At 43.8% G+C, this 23091-nt stretch overlaps 1 protein-coding gene across 2 annotated transcripts in view; it reads right to left on the bottom strand.

Annotated features, from left to right (window-relative positions):
• The window catches only part of FRMD4B (FERM domain containing 4B), a 332830-nt gene that overhangs the window by 191018 nt on the left and 118721 nt on the right, over positions 1 to 23091 (bottom strand). For both annotated transcript variants that reach the window (XM_073592115.1, XM_073592114.1), the window contains exons 2-4: positions 22839 to 22904; positions 18872 to 18966; positions 4687 to 4779 (exon numbers count right to left, since the gene is read on the bottom strand). In XM_073592115.1, the coding sequence (XP_073448216.1) occupies positions 4687 to 4779; positions 18872 to 18966; positions 22839 to 22904 (254 nt within the window). The remainder of the gene's footprint in view (positions 1 to 4686; positions 4780 to 18871; positions 18967 to 22838; positions 22905 to 23091) is intronic.

Here is a 23091-nt window from a genome sequence, read left to right as displayed (position 1 = left end):
GCGCCTAACCAAAAGCAAGAGTGATTGGGAGTTTTTTTCACGTGCTCTTAAGCCCCGTCTTGCCTTTCAGCGTCATAAACCTCTTAAAGGGCCGGGAGGCGCCAGCACGAAGAGGTTAACGCACATGTAGATACAAAAGAAGAGTGAGAGCATCCAGCATTGAGTGTCAGAAGCGGCAATGAGTAACTGGGTTCGAAGGACGTGAGCCAAAGGGTGTGGGATCATCATTCCATAATAGAGGGGAAGAAAAAAACTTTTTAAAAAAGGGTGTATGGAGGATGGGAAGAGGAAAGGTGGGGGACAGTCAGACTGAGGAAGGGAGAAGAGTAGTGCAGAACTAAGCAAGGGGAGAAGGTAGGAAACAGTCAAGACAAGAAAGAAGAAAGGAAGGAGGTATAGACCTAGACATGGAGAGAGGGCAGAACCTGCGGGTTATATGGTGTTCCAGAACAGTCTGGCATACCCAAGCTGCCCGGGGCAGTGTGGGGAGAGCATAAGCCCACCATGGGTTCCACACTTTGAGGAACCTAGTGTTGGAGTCATGAAGTATACTGGTCATTTTCTCCTGAAGCATGAGGGTAGTCAGAATGCTCGTCACCTCTGCAAACCCCACCAAGGGCTTCCTCCAAGCCCTGGCAATGGCACGCTTTACTACAAGAGGGCAGTGGAGAAGTGTCTTTGTGGAAGGGTACATGAAAAAGTGTTGAGAGAAGGCCGTAGACCCTGGACCAATGCGGGCAAGACCACCCATATAATAAATCTTTTAATGGGTTAACAATTTTCATGTTATGTTTGGCTTGAGTTTTGCGTTGTCCCCAGAACAGGAGACGGCAGTGTTTCAACGGAAACACTTTTTCATTACAACTGCCCAACTTATTTCCCTTCTATGGAGATATTCCCTTTTACTTCCTGTTGTGTCTACAGGACAGCAAGTGAAGGAAAATCTCCCCAATGAGACACTGATGGAAAAAGTTAGGCTATTTAACCCTTCCCTACTCTATCCAAAATTAAAAACTTCTGGCTTTAGATATACTGTAAGACTTTGTTAATGATGAGCTGCTAACAGGCTTGTAAAGCAGGCAGAATTCTCTCTCCAGGGCAATGTACAGAGTGAGAACAATGTCTCCATTATGTCTTCTGCTTTCTCTGCACTGGTAACAATACTTCAATTAAAGATGACACTCGGGACACAAAAACTTGAGACGACACTCGGGACACGAAGACACGGCTAAGTTTGGGGACTCAGCTTTCCTTTGATTAATACAACACTTTCCACGCAATGGATAACAAGACACTGATGTGTGCTCGCTCCTATTTGTCAGGGCACAGCTATAGTCTTGTGTGAGCTTCAGAAGTGGCAGCATGGAAGACAAACTATTCTGAAACTCTACCATGGAAAATGCACAGCAGGAAATGTTATCCTTGTTAGTTCAGAGAAAAATATACCCTTAAAGGGAACCTGTGGAAAATTTCAGAGGGAAGACGGCATTCTTTGATTCCTGGGCTTCATACTAGCTAAGAGGGCAAGAAATCAATCAGAGTGAAGCTGAGTCTGTCCAACTTCACTGCCCCATCATTACCATGTGGTAGGAGGAATAACAAGGGCTACTTCTACCATAAAGAAGACCTGCAATGAGGAGGGATGGTGGCTGCTTTTACTAAGCTCCCCTTTTGAAAAGTAAGGTTGGGGGAGGTGGAAGGAGGGAGGAAAGAGGTTCATGGAAGGATGGAAGAAAGAAGCAAGGAAGGAGGGGTGGAAGGAAGGAAGGTTGGGGAGGAAAAGAGGAAGGAGAGAGGTTAATGGATGGAAAAGAGAAGCAAGGAAGGAGGGGTGGAAGGAAGGAAGGTTGGGGAAGGAGGAGAAAAGGAAGGTGGGGATATAGGAAGGAAAGAAGGTGGGGAGGAAGGAAGGGAGAATGGAAACAAAAAAGAAAAGAGGGGAGGGAAAAATGGAGGGAAGGAAAGATGAAAAGCAGGAAGAAAGAAAGAAGGAAGGGAAGAAACTAAAGGATGGAAAAACAAAGGAATATAGGAGGGGAGGAAGGTGGGGTGGAGAAAAAATGGGGATAGAGAAGCAATAGAAGTGAGGAGGAAGGAAGGGAAGAAAAGTGAGACTAAAGGATGAACAAACTTAGGAAATAAAAAGGGCGGAAGGAGGGAAAGTGGGGATGTATGTAGGGTGGTGATAGAGGAAGGAAAGTAAGTAAAGGAGGGAGGGAGGAAGGAAGAAAGGAAGGTATAAGGTGAGGCATAAAGGAAGATAGATAGGAAGGAAGGAAGATGGGAAGGAAGGAAGCAAAGAAGGAAGGAGGGGAAAGACTACAGGATAGCAGAAGGAAGAAAGGAAGGAGGATGGAAAGAATGTAGATAGAGAGGGAGGAAGGGAGGGAGGGGAAAGACTACCGGATGGAAGAAGGAAGAAAGGAAGGAAGATGGGGTGGAGGATGAAAGGAAAATACATAGAAAGGGAGGAAGGAAAATAGGAAAGAAGAGAGGAAGGAACGAGGGAGTGGAGAGACTAATAGATGGATGAATGAAGGAAGTAAGGAAGGAGGAAGGGGAGGGAAAGGAAAGAAGGAAGGGAAGAAGGAGAGTATGGAAGGAGGAGAAGGATAAAGAAAGAAAAGTATTGTCAATGTATGCAATGCTCAGACTGCCAGATACATCAGTGCCCCATTGTTCTTAAGAAACATTGGACCATCTATAGGAGGTTTTATTTGGAGTACCACATTAGGTTTACAGAGGGAGACAACAATAAAACCTTGGCTCAGGATCCAACCCTTTCCTACTTTATAATTAATACAAAATTGTTTGGTTGGAGTTCCACTTTAGGTTTACCAGGAAGCGGAGAACAGTACAATTCTAGCAGATCTAACCCTTCTATACTTATACTAACAAAAGAACCTCCTTTGTACTCCTCAGTGGCAGCATGACCTGGGCAGGCACAGTAAACAGCAGGCAGTGCTCCGAGTCACCCAGCTGTAACCGTCTCATGGAACAAATGAAACACTCTGAAAAGTGAACTATTCCTTTAATTGCTGGACAGCTGCAGACTAAACCCAGATCTGGAGGCTGAGGTGAGGTGTTATGCCCCGTACACACGGTCGGATTTTCCGATGGAAAATGTCCGATCGGAGCGTGTTGTCGGAAATTCCAACCGTGTGTGGGCTCCATCGGACATTTTCCATCAGATTTTCCGACACACAAAGTTGGAGAGCAGGAGATAAAATTTTCCGACAACAAAATCCGTTGTCGGAAATTACGATCGTGTGTACACAAATCCAATAGACAAAGTGCCACGCATGCTCAGAATATATAAAGAGATGAAGGCTATTGGCCACTGCCCCATTTATAGTCCCGACGTACGTGTTTCACGTCACCGCGTTCAGAACGATCGGATTTTCAGACAACTTTGTGTGACCATGTGTATGCAAGACAAGTTTGAGCCAACATCCGTCGGAAAAAATCCTAGGATTTTGTTGTCGGAATGTCCGAACAAAGTCCGACCGTGTGTACGGGGCATTACAGTGATAGGATGAAAAAATCATTTAACCTTTATGGCTACGTGACCAATAAACATGACATTTCATAAGCTAGCCACCAGCTGATTACATCCAGAGCTTCGCCTTTGTTGCATCTTTTATTTTAATCAACAATTGTGGTTCTCTGACCCAGTTCACAGGGATGTTACCGGTTCATCTTGCTGACTAAAGATATCATCACAGCCCTGCAATTTTGTTGACTAACACCCATGGCACACTGGATATAAAACTGCACCAATCGTTTCCTGTCATCTGAATGGGGATGCCAAGCATGTAGCACACCCTGCTGGTCACTAGTGTAATACAACACTCAGCAGAAATGTACAGTTTGCAGCACTTTAAGGCTACTTGAACACGGAGTAGTCTAAGTGCAATGTTTTTTTATTTTTATACAGCCAGCTGGACACAGAGGTAAGGGGTGTGTAAGATAAATAGAAAGATTTTCTATTTCTGCAAAAAAAAAAGTACACTAATTGGATTTTAGAAAGAAAAATTAACTTATCCTTCAAAGTGCTTGTAAATCTCTGACATGTAATATGAACAAAGCATATCCCCCTATAGTGAGTATATTTGTCTCAATTCAGAGCACTAAATGTAATTTTTTTTCTGCTGCCTTGTTCCTCTGTTATCAGCATGAATCATTTCAGACAGACTTTCCTGACACCAAGAAATAAAAAAGGTGACACGGGAGGGAGCTCCAGCACACAGCCCGTGATTGGCGGCTTCAGCTCTGTTTCTGTGTGCTCAGCTCTAAGAGCTCCCCTCACTGAGATCTACAGAGTATAACATCAGCCCCCTCACTCCCTGCTTTCTGAAAGCTCAGACAAGCTGAAAATATTCTGGACAGCTCTAGGGGAGAAAGGGCTGCAGATAAACAGGTACATTTTTTGTAGGGGGGGTTTTTTCATCTCTGTGTATAACTTGAGTAGTCACTTCACTGGGTTTATGTAAGGATTTGCAACCACTTTACATACACAGATAAAATACAGAAGAGCTGATTTTCCTGCCAAAGGATTTGTATTATCATCCGGTCAGGTTTTATATTTATGAGAGTTCAGTTACAGTATTATATTTATCCATCAACCCAGTTTAAAGATGCTATCCAGAGTGCATCCATGCAAATGGGAGATGAGAGATGACGTACCTTACCACAAAGTAAAGCGTTACCGGCCCCGGTTTCTTTGGCAAGTCATGGTCAAGCACTCTCTGTTCCATCTGTAGCCAAGAGTATTGCCCTCTGTAAGAGAAAATAAAATACTAGGCATTAAAGATTCTGTACTAATTGTGTTTACAAATCATTCACAGACATTGGTTTAAGATTTTTTTTCTGGATTACAGATCGAGACCATGGTGCCCTATCATTTCCCCCCCGAGACCAATGAAGGGGCACAATTCCTCGCAATGACACCAACATTTGGGCCCAATTACACCAATGATGGGGCACAATTCCACCCAATGACACCAACAATGGGGCACAATTCCTACCACTGACAACAACGATGGGGCATTGTTTATTCCCACCAAAGTCGGGACCTTCTCTACTCCCATTGGCAACAGTCCGGCCCACCTAAAGTCTGAGGGACAGTAAACTGGCCCCCTGTTTAGAAAGTTTGGGGACCCCTTAATCTGCATTACTACATGCAACTATCAGTGACAGTGAACAAATGAAACAGGAAAAGGTCAAAAACTGCAGATATGGTTTAGGAGTTGTTTAAGAATAGGGAAGTGCCTTAAAACGGAACTTTACCCAAAGGGTAAATTAAACTTTAAGTCCTCCCCCCCCCCCCGCATTTGGCATATGTTTTTTGTGGGAGGGGAGCCAGTACCTAGTTTGGCAACTACCCACTCCTATTTCGGCTTGGATCACCTAGGCAATCTGAGCGGAAGGTAAGCACCCCCATTCACCCGCAGATTATTGGGACATGTCACAGGTCCCAGAAGGCTGCGGGGCCATTGCAAGCGCAGTAAGAAAGCTGGCTTTTAAGCCGCTTTCCACACTAAAGATGCCGGAAACAGGGACCCAAAAACTAGTGAAGAACTAGTCCAGGTGAGGAGCGTGTTGGATCCCTGGACAGGTAAGTGTCCTTTTATTAAAAGTCAGTAGCTACAGTATTTGTAGCTGCTGACTTATTTTTTTCTAGAGTGAAGAACCACTTTAAGATGTAGTCATGGACAAGAGACACATTACATTAGACTTCTAGAGATCCCTTCTATTACAGTCCCATTACAAATCAATATTTTGCTATTTGTGCACACTACAGCCCACTGACAAATACCACACTTGCCAAAGCAAGATCCATCCAGGAGACCTTTCTATACCCAATATTTAAGTATTATCTAGCTGCCAACCACCCCTCTGTTCTATCTACATGCCACCCATGAACTGCCATTATGGGCCTCTCAATATTTAATAGGATGTTGTCCAGTACCTGTATCTTCATCTCACCATCCAAAAGCCCTCAATCCCATTTTTTCCTATTCTTTACAACTCTGTGATTCTGTTACGTTTTCTGAAGGTTTAATCTTGCCACATATTCCCCCTTTGGGGGATCCTTAACTGCCCCTGTTCCCACTTGGAGTGGAACACCCCACTCAAACCTGTTGGCATGAATGGGGCTTTACACTCCCTACTTACACTTGATGGTGTTAAAATTTTCCATGAACTTCTGAATTTATAGGAAATTCTATTTTCATACAGATAAGATGCTACATATAATCAGTCTCTCCCTTTTTTACATCCTGTCTTTCGAATTTCCTTGTCACTGTAAAAACAAAAATTGTATTGATTGCACGAGCAATTAGAAAATAGTGTAAGGCCAGAAGGTAGAAATGACCCTCACGTGCCTGGTCTTATCTCCTTAGTTTACACATCAATAATGTTCTCTAGCTATTGTTAGATGTATTTACAGCTGACAATTGCCAGAGCCTGGAAAACCACTTCCTTGAGCTTTGAGGAAGTCAAAAATAAATTGAATGGAAACATAATTAGGGAAAAGTTAGGGACTCCCACAAAAGTTTCCCTGAACTCCAAGATAAGGACATGTCTGTATACAAGAGCTGCAAGTACACTCACAGGGTCTGGATCTTGGTGTGTGTTTTGTATGTATTTTAGATCTGTGCAGTAATCCAGTGTGAAATTTTACCTGTGTGCAGGAGCTTCCTGTAATAAAGACCGCTCACTGCTGCTCTCTCTCCTTGTGCAGGGTGACTGGTCTTGTCTCCGCCCCCTCCCATGGTTTTCTGTAGGTAGTTACTAGTGGGTGGGGCCTACTGGGCCCCTCCCACATCTCTGCTCTCTTCACAGGCTATGTACAACACAGTGATAATGTTATTACTACATTTAAAAGATAATAAGTGTTTGCAAAGGCATGTGGCGCTCACAAAGTTGATTTTCATCCATTTTTGCTATGGAAGAATATGTTTACCGCTTGCAGACTGCCCACCGTACATTTACTCCAGCAGGGCAGCCGCTCTGTACCAGATCATGTACCTATTACGTGATATGACACTTCTCGGTCTGGGGCACTGCCAGCGACTCGCTCGCACAGCGGGAGTCTAGTGGCGGGTGCCACGGACTCGATGTCAGCTGGAGCCCCTCGATTACTCATTACAGAGGCAGAACGACAATCTGCCTATGTGAACAACGTGTAGGGGAAGCTACTGATCCTGTGTTCCTGCTAAGCAGGAACACAGATTTTTGCCTTCCCCCAGTCAAAGCACCTCCCCCAGAGTAAGTAAGCACAACTTAGGCATACATTTAACCCTTTGCTTGCCCCTATGGTTAACCCCTTCCTGCCAGTGTCATTAGTACAGTGACAGTGCATTTTTTTTTAGAACTGATAACTGTATTGGTGTCACTGATCCCCAAAAAGTGTCAGTTATTATTATTATACAGGATTTATATAGCGCCGACAGTTTACGCAGCGCTATACAACATTAGGGCAGACAGTACAAGTACAATACAATTCAATACAGGAGGAATCAGAGGGCCCTGCTCGTTAGAGCTTACAATCTAGGAAGTTAGGTGTCTGATTTGTCCATTGCAATATCGCAGTCCTGCTATAAGTCGCTGATTGTCACCGTTAGTAGAAAAAATAAATGAATCAAAAAAATTAAATATCTCATCGTTTGTAGACGCTATAACTTTTTCACAAACCAATCAATATACGCTTATTGTTTTTTTGTTTTTTTTTACCAAAAATATGTAGCAGAATACATATTGGCCTAAATTGATGAAGAAATTCGATTTTTTACATTTTTTATTGGGTATGTTGTATAGCAGAAAGTATAAACTATTGTTTTTTGTTGAAAAATTTTTTTTGAATATTGAAAATTTTTGTTTATAGCGCAAAAAATTAAAAACGCAGAGGTGATCAAATACCACAAAATGCAAGCTCTATTTGTGTGAAAAAAGGACAAAAGTTTTATTTGGGAACACTGACCGCACCATTGTCAGGTAAAATAATGCAGTGCCGTATTGCAAAAAAATGGCCTGGTCAAGAAGGTGGGTAAATCTTCCGGAGGTCAAGTGGATAAATGAAAAATGTTGTACCCGGAGTTTAGCTTTCAATATGGTAACCCTGGATTACCTATTTCCAACCACCACATTTTAATAAGTCACTAGTATCTATTTGACTCAGGACTCATCCCCCATCCACCCAACATCTAATGCCCCATACACACGATCGGACTTTCCGACAACAAAACCGTGGATTTTTGTTCGAAGGATATTGGCTCCAACTTGTCTTGCATACACACGGTCACACAAATGTTGGCTAACAATTACGAACGTAGTGACGTACAGGACCAGATGTGATATCTCCATTACGAACGCTGGTTTTACAAGACCGATGCACTTCCGGCTCGTACTTGATTCTGAACATGTGTGGACTTTTGCTCGACGGACTTGTGTACCCACGATCGGAAAGTCCAACAACAAACATTTGTTGGCGGAAAATTTGAGAACCTGCAAGCCAACATTTGTTGGCGGAAAGTCCAACAATAAATGTCCGATCGAGCGTACACACGGTCGGACTTTCCGCCAACAAGCTCACATCCAACATTTGTTGTCGGAAAATCCGATCGTGTGTACGGGGCATTACCCTATTATTTTTCTACTCCCTACCTCTTTTTCTCTCTCCTTTGTCTATCTTTTCCTCTTTCACTTATCCCCAAGTTTTTGATGAAAACACTCAAATTTATTATTTCATCCACCCCTGTAATAAGTATCAAGAATGATGCTATAAAACCTCTATACAATTGACATGGTTTGTAATAATGTTACATTTATTCGATACATGTCATTCTACTACCAATACTATAGTATTATAGCCATTATACTGGCTCACCATGCTGTTTTCCACGCTATTGCTGCTATTCATCGATTCGTTTATTGATTGTGTTTCTATTTTGCTGACAGACTTTTTAGCAAATCCTTTGTGAAAGAAATAACCCAAGCCTTTCGATTACAGGGAGTCAGCCTAAAAAAGATTTTTCCTTCACTGGCCTGAGGAGGCATCTACGGTAGGTATGGAAAACATCAACTGCCACATGCAGGGACTTTGAAAGCCATAGGTTGGGTGCCGGGGTTTTAGGGGATTTTAGGGTCGCTGATAGTGGGGTATAATCAACCCTCTCATACCTGACCCAGGCCTAATAGGACCAGCAGGGGGGCCCAGAAGGGTTGTCTGTGGGCGGTCCACAGTCCACCTCTTTCAAACCCTGCTTCCTCCATCTCTTCACACCTCATCCATAATTACAACATTCCAAATCTTCCCCGCCTGGCAGGGAGGGGAACATGCGCAGATGGAGCTTGCAGCACAGAAAGTTTAGAGTTTGTGAACCGTGCAGGGGGTCCATAACAACTGCTACAGAAGGGGCTCCTGGGGGCCAGTGAGCACACCCCCTTCCAGATGAAAGTTCACTTAAATACCCAAGATGGGAAGAGGCCAAATGTGTGTCTTGGGGGCCGTGTGTGTCGGGGGGTGCAGAATGAGGTATAATGGAGGATGCAGTGGCACATAATAATATGTAATGGGGGGATGTAGAATGTTGGTAATGGGGGATACAAGGGGTGCAGATCATGGGTCAATGGGGGATGCAGGGGATACAGAATGTGGGGTACACTGAGTGCAGGGTAGTGGATGTGGGGGGGTGCAGGGGTAGAGTGAAAGAAAGAAAATATTTTAGGGTACTGCTTTAGTACATTTACCATTTCCAGATGTTCCTTATATAGCGCTGGTAGATTTTTAATCTACCGCTGATAGGTAAATCTTGTGGGTTACTTGTTAGAGGAAGTTAGATTTGCCTCTGTTCCAGCTTGGCTGTGTTGAGTGTAGTTCCACACTGTGCCGGTGGGTGTCGTTGTCACCATGGGCTGGTGTTGGAAAGGCAACGCGTTGAAGCGTATGAGTGCTCCTCTGTCCCGGAGACAACTCGGTGGAGGTGGTCCTCCGAGTTGCATTCTGGGAGAGGGTATTTATGGGACAGACGCCATGTTTAGGGGCTCGTTTTCAGCCACCTGCTGGCCCTCCTGGCCGACAGGTATGCGTTAAGAGTACCACCTCGTGGTCCTCCGTTCTGGAGGCCCACGCCGCTGCGGCGTGTGGGTGGGCCCAGAAGCCTGTCTAGGGCCTACCACGGCAGCAGCGGAATGGTCCTGAGCTGTCTATCCTGAGTGAAGAAGCTGGACAACCGAGGAGATCCCAGGGGAGGACCCGTCATGGAAGGATCATGCGTAGTGCTGGTCTAGAGAGGAGCCTGGTGACTCGGTTGAAGGACGTATCCTGAAGTAATCTTACTGCATAGTACTGACATTCATCGCAAACCAATACATGCTGTGGCAGAGGATCGTACGGGTTTTATTCCAAACAAGTCTGTGGCAGAGAATTTTGTTCATGCTGCGTACTGGCTGCTAGGCAAGTGAGAGAGGCCTATCCAGGCGGGCAAAGACTGAATCCCACAAGGGGAGTGCATTCAACTACAAGTGTTCAATTCCAAAGAATGTTCTAAAGAATACTAAGGAAAGGTATTTGAGCTTCCCTGTAACTTTCCTTCTGCCTCTTTCCTACTACTTCCTTTATTACTTGTTCATTAAAGCATTGGAAAATATACTCAAGTGTTTGGTGCTTATATCGTCCAGAGGTAAACTCAATGGGACCCTAGACCCGGTGACGGTGAAACACCGAGAGTGAAGGTAACAGCCCGCTTTAAACCAGCAGCTCCACTGAGAGTTATTGCTACATGTGGGGGCATCGTCCGGGATTTGTTGGCCATCAGTTCTCGCAACCTGGAGAAGTGTTTCACCGGGAGTTTACGGTGAGAGCTGGACTTTGTCAAATCAGGAGAAGTAGAGCTTAAAAGTTGCAGGACTTTATTTCTGACTGCGTAAGCGGCGGGCACCAGTGAAAGCCCGGGAGCTAAGTGATCAGAGGAACAAGTGGGAGGAGCCTAGCCTACTTGATACCGCGTGGGATGCGTGTGTGTGTGTTGGCGCCAGAGAAGAAGAGAGGCCTCCTGATCGTGCAGAGAAGATCAGTGTGGCCATGTCTTTTTCGGTGATGCAACCAACTGTGGGGCCTAAGATGTTCACTACCAGCACCGCTGCGTACTGGCTGCTAGGCAAGTGAGAGAGGCCTATCCAGGCGGGCAAAGATTGAATCCCACAAGGGGAGTGCATTCAACTACAAGTGTTCAATTCCAAAGAATGTTCTAAAGAATACTAAGGAAAGGTATTTGAGGTAAACTCAACGGGACCCTAGACCCAGTGGCGGTGAAACATAGGTATCGAGAGTGAAGGTAACAGCCCGCTTTAAACCAGCAGCTCCACCGAGAGTTATTGCTACACTTATAAGGCACTTTTTGAGTTCAGATTCACTTTAATGCCGTGTACACAAGGCCGGACTTTTCGACCAAACTTGTCCAACGAAACGAATCCGTCGGACAATTCGACCGTGTGTGGGCTGCATCGGACCTGCAGCGGACCTTTTCTGACGAAAATGTGACGGACTTTAGATTTAGAACATGTTTCAAATCTTTCCGACGGACTCGAGTCCGGTCGAAAAATCTGTTTGTCTGTATGAACTTCCTTATTCTAGTCCGGTCGTACGTCATCACGGTCGAATCCGTTGGACTTTGGTGTGATTGTGTGTAGACAAGTCCGATTCGACGGAAGTCCGTCGAAAAGTCCGACGTGATTCAGTCCGTTGAAAGTCCGGTCGTGTGTAAACAGCATAAGGCTCCAGGGCTCGCTACGCTCCCTCTAACAATATCACGTACCTGCCATTTCACTTCTTGAAAACCTTTCAGTAAAATATGAGCTGTATTCATAAATTGCCCCTTGAGAACTGAAAATCACTTGTTTTATCAAGATTACAAATCTCTCCCTAAACAATATTGCTGCGTCCTGTGCAAGAAAGATTAAATATCATAGCATACGTCAGTTTACGCTGCTTATTTCAGAGACGCTATCAATAGCAGGAAATAGCTGGCACGGTGTATGAATAGCCTGGCGCTACAATACCCCCAGAGCCAGACACCCGGCCCTTATTAATTTTTCTAAATTATTCAAAGAAGTAATTATAGCAGCCTCACTTTACATATGAACCTCTGCTAATTGATTCATCATAGCCGGTTCTATTCAAAGAGGGGAGAATGTCAGGCTCCTTAAATATTAATAACATGCGGGTGCGTTTCATGTAAACGGGTTGTTCGTGACTATTCTGGGAACATACGATCGCTGAATGGCTAACGATTATGAACAATTTCCCCAGAAATTAAATTAGATTCTCATTAACCATGTGCTTCCTTCGTAATCAAACAGTGGTTTGCCATACGGATTAACGACTTTAAAGATCTGGCGCCATAAGTAAGGGCTCCATTACAAGAAGAAATTGAATGGACATGAGATTGTAACCCTCAGACATGAAATATGAAAAAAAGCATATCCCTCCATAGTGTGTATTTGTCTCAGACCAGTGTCATTTCTGTCTGTTGCTTTGTTCCTCTGCTATCAGTAACATCTGACAAATTTTCCTGACACCAAGAGAAAAATGGTGACAGGGGAGGGATCTCCAGGTGAGTGGCAGCCTCAGCTCTGTTCCTGTGAGCTGTGTGAAGGGGGGTGTGTCTCTTTTCTCCTTTTAGCTCTCAGAACTCTTCTCACTGAGCTCTGTAGAGTGTAATTTCAACACTCCACCCCCTTTTTTTTAACTTCAGTTCTCCACCCCCTTTTTTCTGAACGCTCAGACAAGCTTTAGAAATTCAGCACTTTGAACAGATGTTGAGAAGGGAAGACTGCAGATAAACAGGTACAACCTATGTAGGAGGAGTTGTTTCATCTCTGTGTATCACCTGGGGCCAGTCACTTCACTGGGTATATGTGAGGGTTTACAACCACTTTAACCCTGTGTCGCCAACTCCCTGTACTGCTAACAAAAAGTTAGAGTACATGTACATCCTAACAATAAACGCTTATTTTTCTTTTTTTGGTCTGTTAAATATACCATTGGAACTTGGAAGTGTTTTGTTATATCTGTCTGATATTCGCAAAAAATATCTGTTGATCCTGCCAGAAACCTTGTAAGCCCATGCCATTTCATCAGAGCCCTGTGCTGTGACCTGCGGAAGTGACATCACGTGCCTGCCAGTCACACAGCCAGAGTCCGTGGACCCAGAAAGGAAGACGATGATGGATGCGGCCTCCATCGAGGACAACAAGGGCTTCATTTGAAGATAAGTTTCACATAATGTGCTAGTATGCAATGCACAATGTACTAGCACCTTATGCCTTTACTTTGCAGGTCACCAAAAACAAAAAAAAGAGGCAGTGTTTACTTCCTCTTTAAGTGGTTCTACCAGGTTCATGGCTGCAGCTGCACTCATGACCCTGGTATCTATTTTTCAGCAGGCAATACTGAATAGTGTAAAAGTGATTTAAGTAGCTAAAAAGCTGCTGGGTGGCTTTTACATGTGGAAAAAGGTGGTCTCCCCTCCCTCTGCTGCCTTCCGCCTCCTTCCCCCGCTTTCCGGGGCCCTCCTGTTCCACCAAGGAGCCCACGACTTGGCAGTTCCACTGGCTGACCATAGAGATGAGGGAGGAATGAAAGTTCCCTGATCATCTACATGGTCTATAAAACTGGAAACTACGAGCATTTTGTCACTTCCCTTTTCGGTTTGTTCTTTACAAGCCGTTACCGGCTTGTGAAAACATCTGATCAGACCGATCTCACTTTAATCAGATGTTTTTCAGGGCAGAGGAGAGACTCCATAAAGAGGACCTGTCATTCTTATTGCTATCACAAGGGATGTTGTTCATCCCTTTTGATAGCAATAAAGTTGATCAAAATTTTTTTTCTACAGTGGGATTAATTTACTAAAACTGGAGAGTGCAAAATCTGGTGCAGCTCTGCGTAGTAGCCATTCAGCTTCTTACTTCACCTTCTTCAATTAAGCTTTGACAAAAAACCTGGAAGCTGATTGGTTTCTATGCAGAGCTGCACCAGATTTTGCACGCTACAGTCTTCAGTTTTAGTAAATCAACCCCACTGTAAAAAAAAAAAAAAAAAAAAAAAAATTTAAAAAAAGGGAAAAAAAAAAAATTAAATGTTTCCCAGTACGCACAAGCAAATGCAAAGGCTTACGATCGGTCCCGAGCGTGTATGTAAACAGCAATCGCACCACACATGTGAGGTATCGCCATGCACATCATTGATGGAGCAATAATTGTGTAACTCTAAACTGCTGACCTGAACAGCATTTTAAAGCGTTGCCTATGAAAATTTTTAAGTATCGTTGTTTGTCGCCATTCCACGAGTGTGTGCAATTTTAAAGCTTGACATGTTCGGTATCTATTTACTTGGTGTAACATCATCTTTTATATTTTAACAAACATTAGGGTATCATATTGTGTTTGTGTGCACTACAACTCATTAAAGTGGATTTTTTCCCAAAAATTTGCGTTTGAAAAACTTCTGTGCAAATATCGTGTAACATAAAAAAAAAAGATCAAATATTTTTTTCTTCCATGCCTCTCCTTTCAGAAAATATATAATGTTGTATATGTATATGAGAAATGTCAGGCTTGGGAGGCAAGTGGTTAGGGGTGCAATGCGCTTTTAATGGCATTTTTCCCCCTGCTCACTCTGCTCTCTCTTCCTATCAGTATGTCTCTTCCTATCAGTATCAGCACCTCTGCATGCAACACACCTGATTGGCTCTCAGTGTTGCTCCTTACATAACCCCTCCTGCCTTACTAAAAAAGGCTAATACGAAGTCCAGTTGTGATACATACATACATACCAGTGGTGGCTGGTGCTCTATATTTTTTGGGGGGGCGCAAACAAACTGAAAAATTCTGAAAAAAAAAAACATCAATTGCAGCCTCACTTTGCCATCAAATGCAGCCACTGTGCCCCATCATATGCAGCCACTGTGCCCCATCATATGCAGCCACTGTGCCCCATCATATGCAGCCACTGTGCCCCATCATATGCAGCCACTGTGCCCCATCATATGCAGACACTGTGCCCCATGAAATGCAGCCACTCTGCCCATCACATGCAGCCACTGTGTGCCTCCTCAAATGCAGCCACTGTGCCCATCAAATGCAGCCACTGTGCCCATCAAATGCAGCCACTGTGCCCCATCAAATGCAGCCTCACTATGACCCATTCTACATATAGGGGGGTGGCGTGATAGAGGGAGCAGCGCCCGTGCGCTCCTAATGGACGGGCCACCCCTGGTACATACTGTAGATACATCAAAAATGTAATTTAATGATGTATTAAAAAATACCTAGCTGCATTGATGTGTCTTTTATATGTGCCTGGAGTCCACCCCCCCCCCCACCCCCCCTTAAAATGATGCCATCCTCTGCCATGGCAGATGTGATTATTTCCCAAAACCAGGGCGGGGCTGTTGCCTGACTTGATGCATGGCACCAATCAGAAGTCATTAATTATTACATTCGGCTCATGTGTCGGGTCAATCCAGGACTAGTAGCTCAGCAGCTGTACAGCCACAGATAGCACAGAAGACGGAACAAAAATCTGGGAGAGAATACAATTATTGAAGAAAACGATTATTAATTTCCAAGGTCTGGGAGTGAGGTCATAGACGAGGGAATTCGTTGTCTCCGCTCAAGAGCTCATCTTGTTCAATATTAGCAAGCAAAATGAAATGGGTCATTCTGTACAGCACGACACTTAGCGAGCAGTTACAGCCTAATTATCTCAAATAAGTTTAATGAATTTCATTCAGACAGGACGCGGAAATGAAACATATGTTAGCATTACGGCTGACGCAGCCACTCAGTCTGAGACCTTGCTTTAATTTAGGAGACGTCTACTGCAATGGCAAAATCCTTCCCTGGGAAAATAGCTGTACAACACCCCCTGATAAAATTAAATTGCTACAGTGGTTAACAAGTTTTTATAGACCCCAGACTGAAATGCTAGCTCAGGGATGACACAACTAAATCCTAGTTCCCGGATTTGTTCACAAATGTCTGACACAAATCAGCCCCCTGCTTCAGCCTCTTACTTTATGACTTGATATTAGGTTGCAACAACAGTGTTTCAGTTTAATCACTGGGGGAGAGGAGACTGTGAAAATACTTTCCCCTACCTGCAGCAGACTAATGACATAACTTCTCTGCCCAAAACATTTACTTGGCTGGAGCTACAGGATGGCTTTTTATTGATAAAAGGTGGATCATTTTTGGAAAACTTGAACCTGTAAAATTGCTGAAATGTACAATCTGATCTGTGTTCTGTGTAATCCCCTGCAGGGTAAGCATAGAGGGGAAGTAGGAATGTATATCTTGGAGCCCGCACTGTGTACATTTCTCTCCATCTCTGCTTCCTACTAGGGGAGCAACGGATCAAAAAACTCAGGGTTCGGATCGTTCCTCGGATCAGGAGTCACGGTTCGGATCATTTTCGGATCAACGAAAAAAAATCTCCCCCACTGTAATATCCACGTCATCTCCCCCACTGTAATATCCGCAATCTCCCCCACTGTAATAATATATTAGCAGAGTATTGGCAGAGTATTGCAGAGTATTGGCAGGGTATTGCAGAGTATTGGCAGGGTATTGCAGAGTATTGGCAGGGTATTGCAGAGTATTGGCAGGGTATTGCAGAGTATTGGCAGGGTATTGCAGAGTATGGCAGAGTATTGCAGAGTATTGGCAGGGTATTGCAGAGTATGGCAGAGTTTTGCAGAGTATTGGCAGGGTATTGCAGAGTATGGCAGAGTTTTGCAGAGTATTGGCAGAGTGTTGCAGAGTATTGGCAGGGTATTGCAGAGTATTGGCAGGGTATTGCAGAGTATGGCAGAGTATTGCAGAGTATTGGCAGGGTATTGCAGAGTATTGGCAGGGTATTGCAGAGTATGGCAGAGTTTTGCAGAGTATTGGCAGAGTGTTGCAGAGTATTGGCAGGGTATTGCAGAGTATTGGCAGGGTATTGCAGAGTATGGCAGAGTATTGCAGAGTATTGGCAGGGTATTGCAGAGTATTGGCAGGGTATTGCAGAGTATGGCAGAGTTTTGCAGAGTATTGGCAGAGTGTTGCAGAGTATTGGCAGGGTATTGCAGAGTATTGGCAGAGTATTGGCAGAGTATTGGCAGGGTATTGCAGAGTATTGGCAGGGTATTGCAAAGTATGGCAGAGTATGGCAGGGTATTGGCAGGGTATTGGCAGAGTATTGCAAAGTATTTGACGGAGTGATCACGTGGTAAACGGCCGCTGGGTGTACCAAGATGGCCGCCGCTCCGGAGCTAGGCCGAAGCCGCGGCCTTTCATAAGACCGAGGAGGCGGCGCGCTTCGCGGAGCGCATGTGTGCCGATCTGAACAGGCTGAACCATTCGGATCACGGATCGGTGACGATCCGTTGCACCCCTACTTCCTACCAATTCCCCAATCATGTTCAAACGTTCAGGAGGCTTTAATTCAATTTAATGCTATAACCTACATTTTAGTACTGGAATTTTTATTTCTTTCTCTCTGTATGTGAGAGACATCATGCAAAGTGTTCAAGTATCACTGGTAGAAGTGTCTAAGTGTTGCAAGCAGGTGTTTTCCATCATCACTCTTATGAATGTTCTCTGATCACCAGCAGGTATATTCCAGGGTCACCAGTAGGACGGCTCTAGGATCACTTTAAGGTGTATTCCAGGATTACCAGATGTAGCATTCTAGGATCACCAACAGGTATATTCCAGGGTCACCAGTATGACTGCTCTAGGTTCATCAGTAGGTCTATTTCAGGATCACCAGTAGAAGTGTTCTAGGATCACCAGCAGGTATATTCGACAATCACTCTAATGCCCCGTACACACAGTCGGACTTTGTTCGGACATTCCGACAACAAAATCCTAGGATTTTTTCTGACGGATGTTGGCTCAAACTTGTTTTGCATACACATGGTCACACAAAGTTGTCGGAAAACCCGATCGTTCTGAACGCGGTGATGTAAAACACGTACGTCGGGACTATAAACGGGGCAGTGGCCAATAGCTTTCATCTCTTTATTTATTCTGAGCATGCGTGGCACTTTGTCCGTCGGATTTGTGTACACACGATCGGAATTTCCGACAACGGATTTTGTTGTCGGAAAATTTTATATCCTGCTCTCAAACTTTGTGTGTCGGAAAATCCGATGGAAAATGTGAGATGGAGCCTACACACGGTCGGAATTTCTGACAACAAGGTCCTATCACACATTTTCCGTCGGAAAATCCGACCGTGTGTACGGGGCATTAGGAGTGTTCTAGGATCAACAGTAGGTGTATTCCAGGATCACCAGTAGAAGTGTTTTATGATCACCAACAGGTGTATCCCAGGATCACCAGTAGGAATGCTCTAGGATCACTAGCACATGTATTCCATGATCACCAGTAGGAATGTTCTAGGATCACTAGCAGGTGTATTCCAGGATCACCAGTAGGAATGTTCTAGGATCACTAGCAGGTGTATTCCAGGATCACCAGTAGGAATGTTAGGATCATCATGAGCTCAGAGTTTTTTTTGCTTGAAAAAAATTGGAGCAACAAGGCCAAACCTTGTATTTTCCTATTATGAAGGGATAAAAGTTAACACCACATGTAACTTCAGCATATTGGGTAAGAGGCAAACCATGCTTGCTGCAGATTTAAGCCAAAACAGGGAATGGCAGATCTCTTACCATGGCTCATTCTTGGCTCAGCATATGCAGGCCTATGGCCAGGCTAAGCATTAGCGAGGACTGCAGGAAACCTTCAGCTGCTGGATCTTTGTACTGGAACTGCAAAGCTCATAGATATTGTGGCGTTATAGAAAACTACTTACGTGTCATCCAAGAATGAGATCCCAAAATACTCCTTCTCTTTCAGATTGAAGTGAGAAGCCACAAGATCCAACAATTCATGGGAGAGGAGTTTCGGCTATGACAAGAAATAAAAGAAATTGTTACTTCTATGAAAAATTATATTATCCTCTAAAAAAACACCATTAAGGCCCTATCATCTTCAGTAGGAGGCGGAGTTGGGGAGACAGCTGGACCCAGAGGACTGGCAGATCATGACTATAGCATTATCTAAGTGCTTAAAAAACTTTCTCGTACTAGGAAATGCTCATAAAATACCGTACAGCTGGTATTATACACCAGCTAGGCTGGCCCGTTTTATTCCAACCTCCTCTCTCCTTTGCTTCCAAAGATGTTCCCAGGGGGACACTATGGTACACATTTGGTGGACTTGTCCCAAGGTATGCAGGTAATGGGTCAGAGCCTACACTCTGCTCCGCATCATACTTCATATTAATCTCAAGAGGGACCCCTATAAAGCTCTCCTCTGCAAACCGATTGTGAATTGCTTCGACTGGAGCCTCAGCTAGAGCTGCATCTTTTTACTGCAACCGGGCTAACTATAGCAAGGGCATGGAAAACACCTGTACTTAGTTTCAATGCAGTTAAAACCCATATGAATGATATTATGGTAAATGAAAAGTTGACAGCTATTCTTTCAGACACACATGATAAATTCCTTCGGGTCTGGCAACCGTGGGTTGCTTATATTCAACCTTCCAGATTTGATACTACGCTCCTCTAATCCTGGACTCTTTCTCCTCTTCTCTTGTCCCTTTCCTTTCCTACTTCTGGTTCCCTTTTCTCTCACTTTTCTCTCCATTCTTTTCTCCCTGTAGCGCCCTCGACCATAAAATATGGTTACAGGTAAATTTAGTTGTGCTGGGTGGTAGCCAGCTTGGCTAATTTGTAGTGTTTAGTGATTAATTGATTTCTGTTCTAAGTTGTGGTTTCTCCGTTTTGTCAGTAGATGGGACTGTTGCTTTTGACATTAGTATGATGAGCTACAGTACATTTCAGTTATGGGTAAACATACTTTTCTCAGTCAATCATATTTGCGGCTAAGCATGCTGGGAAAAGCTATTTAATGAAAAGAAGTCAGGTGATCAGGGTCAGTCTTCCCATACAGGACTTCGGCCTGGGTGGGTGTGTGTACAGTTCCTGGCTGCTAGGCCTGCAGCCTGAAGCCTATCCAGGGGGCTGCCGGCTGCTAGACCTATCCAAGGTGTTCAAGATTATGCAGAGGAAAGTCTGCAAAAGATCCGGAAACTATTCTAGAGGGATGGAGTTCTGAGGAAGCACCAGAGGTGACTTCATGAGCTGGAGGCTATGAAGTGGCTGAGAGGACTTCAATAGAGAACTCATCCAAGGGAATCTGAGATGAAGCAGTGAGTAAAGTTCAGTTACTAGAGGAGACAGCCTGTCCTACAAAAGTACAGATGTGCTGGTTCTACTTAAGGGGTATTTTGCCTGTACTGCTGTCTACCTTATCTCAACTATTTTGGTCTAAGGAGCCTGCCAATCTGCCTGTTGCTGATCGTTATTAAGGGTGTCCTGTGCCTGATCCCCTCTCTCCCACATTTTTCTGTTCAAGAAATAAACTTCACTCTGTTTAATGCATAAAAGTGACCGGCACCCAATTTTCTTTCTTGTTCATCACCCACTGTGCCCACAAATCTGCACCCTGAGAAAGTTTGAAAGCCCTTCCTACCCCCGGTAGTCACCATCAGGCTTCCAGGAAAATCGGGTTAAGCACATCATCCCCTTCTCTAGTCTCATTTCTCTTTCTTCTTTTCAGTTTATCAGGCCACCAGGTGTAACCTTTTAGCATTATTGTACAGTACCCCCTTTTATATACAAATTCATTGACCATATTAATTTGAGATTAGCTGCATTCAATCTTATATAATGACATTTTCATTCTTTTGCTTCATGCAGCGTCTTCCTGAGTTCTGAGAAACTCTGGATTGGGATGTTTGTCCCCTAGATCTTTTGTGTCTCCTTTCTCTGAATTTATAAGACTCGAGTATCCCTCCTTATTTTTTTTATCTCTTTTTTCTCCTTTTTGTTTATGTATCCTCTATGCAATGTAACCATCTATTTGTTAAACTGATCTACTGGATTGAATATTAATAAAACTCTTTGTAAAAGAAAAAATTATATTATCGATAAAATATCCAGTTCGCTGGAAATTAAATAACGTTTGGCATTTGATTAGCAGTTCTTTTTTATCTGTTTTTAGGAGGCCAGAGGTGAGTTTACTCTACATAATAAGAGTAAAGGGCTTGCATTGTGTATATGGGACAATCATTGCACAAAATAATTAACTCTTGGTCTCATCCCCTGACCCCCATCCTGTATGCCCATAGCTCCGTCTAGCTCTTCTCTGAAAATTTCTGGAAGCAGATAAATCCATACAATATCAACACCCGCCTGTCACTATTTCCTTGCTTTTCTTTAGTGTCAGTAGGCTCAGGAAACAGACGTCCCTCTCAGTCATCACATCTTGTATGAGGGCAGTCTGTATTCTGCCAATGGGTGAGGGTACTCCATTAGCGAAATGTGAGACATCTAGATTGAAGGAACCGTCTTCCAAAAATTCCTATTCCTTCTAAATTTCACTGCAAGGGGTGGTGGTCAGGACATAATTCCAGATTTTTATTATTAGAATATTTCTCAGTACAACATTGCTCTGTTATGCCCCGTACACACGGTCGGACTTTGTTCGGACATTCCGACAACTAAATCCTAGGATTTTTTCCGACAGATGTTGGCTCAAACTTGTCTTGCATACACACGGTCACACAAAGTTGTCGGAAAATCCGATCGTTTTGAACGCGGTGACGTAAAACACGTACGTCGGGACTATGAACGGGGCAGTGGCCAATAGCTTTCATCTCTTTATTTATTCTGAGCATGCGTGGCACTTTGTCCGTCGGATTTGTGTACACACGGTCGGAATTTCCGACAACAGATTTTGTTGTCGGAAAATTTTATAGCCTGCTCTCAAACTTTGTGTGTCGGAAAATCCGATGGAAAATGTGTGATGGAGCCTACACACGGTTGGAATTTCCGACAACAAGGTCCTATCACACATTTTCCGTCAGAAAATCCGACCGTGTGTACGGGGCATTACACTGGGAAGTATACAAGTTTCAATTCACAGATTTTAGAAAAGAGTCACATTACTATCCCTTGAATCACGATCCCTTGCAAAAAGGTTACAATGTTGCAATCAGATCATAGGGAGCAAAAAACAGGATATGCTTTTTTCTGCCTGCAGCAGACTGATGACATCATTTAAGACTAGGCTAAGTCACTGGCCTGCAGCTCCAGGACGTCTTTTCAATGACTATTTTTTTTAAATTATGCTGTTGCTGTATAGGGTGACATATTCATACAGTTACTAAAAGGTCCACTTCAAAGTTGGCCATACAGGTCTCAAATTTCAGTTGATTCCTGATAAATCAGTCAAAATTTGAGCTGCAGTTGGTCCTGTTGGCACTACCTAGCTCTACAAAAGTCATAATGAAAGGAGCTGGGTGGAAAATCCCAGTCTGAGTAGTGATTGCATCCAATCAGATCCTGTCACTGTTTGGGTAATCAGGCAGCCGCGGGTGCCGTGGCTAATAGCTGGCAGGAGAGATACCTCCATCATTATTAAAAGTATTACCTATAAAGAGCAAATGTATCTATTATTATTGTAAATTATTAATCTGAAAGAGATTAGTTCACCAGTGTAGCTCTATATTATAATTTTGGTTTCTTTCTTTTTCCCAAAGCACTGATGTCAGAACAGTGATGGGTCCTGCAATCCTGGTAAAGGTATGTTGGGCTTTATGAAGACCTCACCACATTCACAGACCCCCTGCTTTAGGGGATTTTCCACATCTATCTCAACAGCTACTAGACACCTTCTATGGACAGAGAAAAAGACCGAGTAGAACATACCTGTACTAAGAGCTCCAGCTTGCGGTCATCCAGGAGGTGCACCTTGCAATGCCGGCCTTCTGCCATCTGCAAGACAAAGGAATAATTGAAATACCTTTTCTGCTGACATGTAAAGTAATATATCTGATGATGTGTCCTGTATGTAAACAGGTATAAGTTACATCATTATAGCATTATAGCATGCCCTCAAAGAAATTACTTTTAAAGCGGAACTAAACCCTCCTCTCCTTTTCTGCCAAGGAAGCTGTCATTT

This window comes from Aquarana catesbeiana, linkage group LG07 (assembly GCF_042186555.1).
Source record: "Aquarana catesbeiana isolate 2022-GZ linkage group LG07, ASM4218655v1, whole genome shotgun sequence".
NCBI lineage: Eukaryota > Metazoa > Chordata > Amphibia > Anura > Ranidae > Aquarana > Aquarana catesbeiana.
This window is presented reverse-complemented; position numbering and strand designations above follow the sequence as displayed.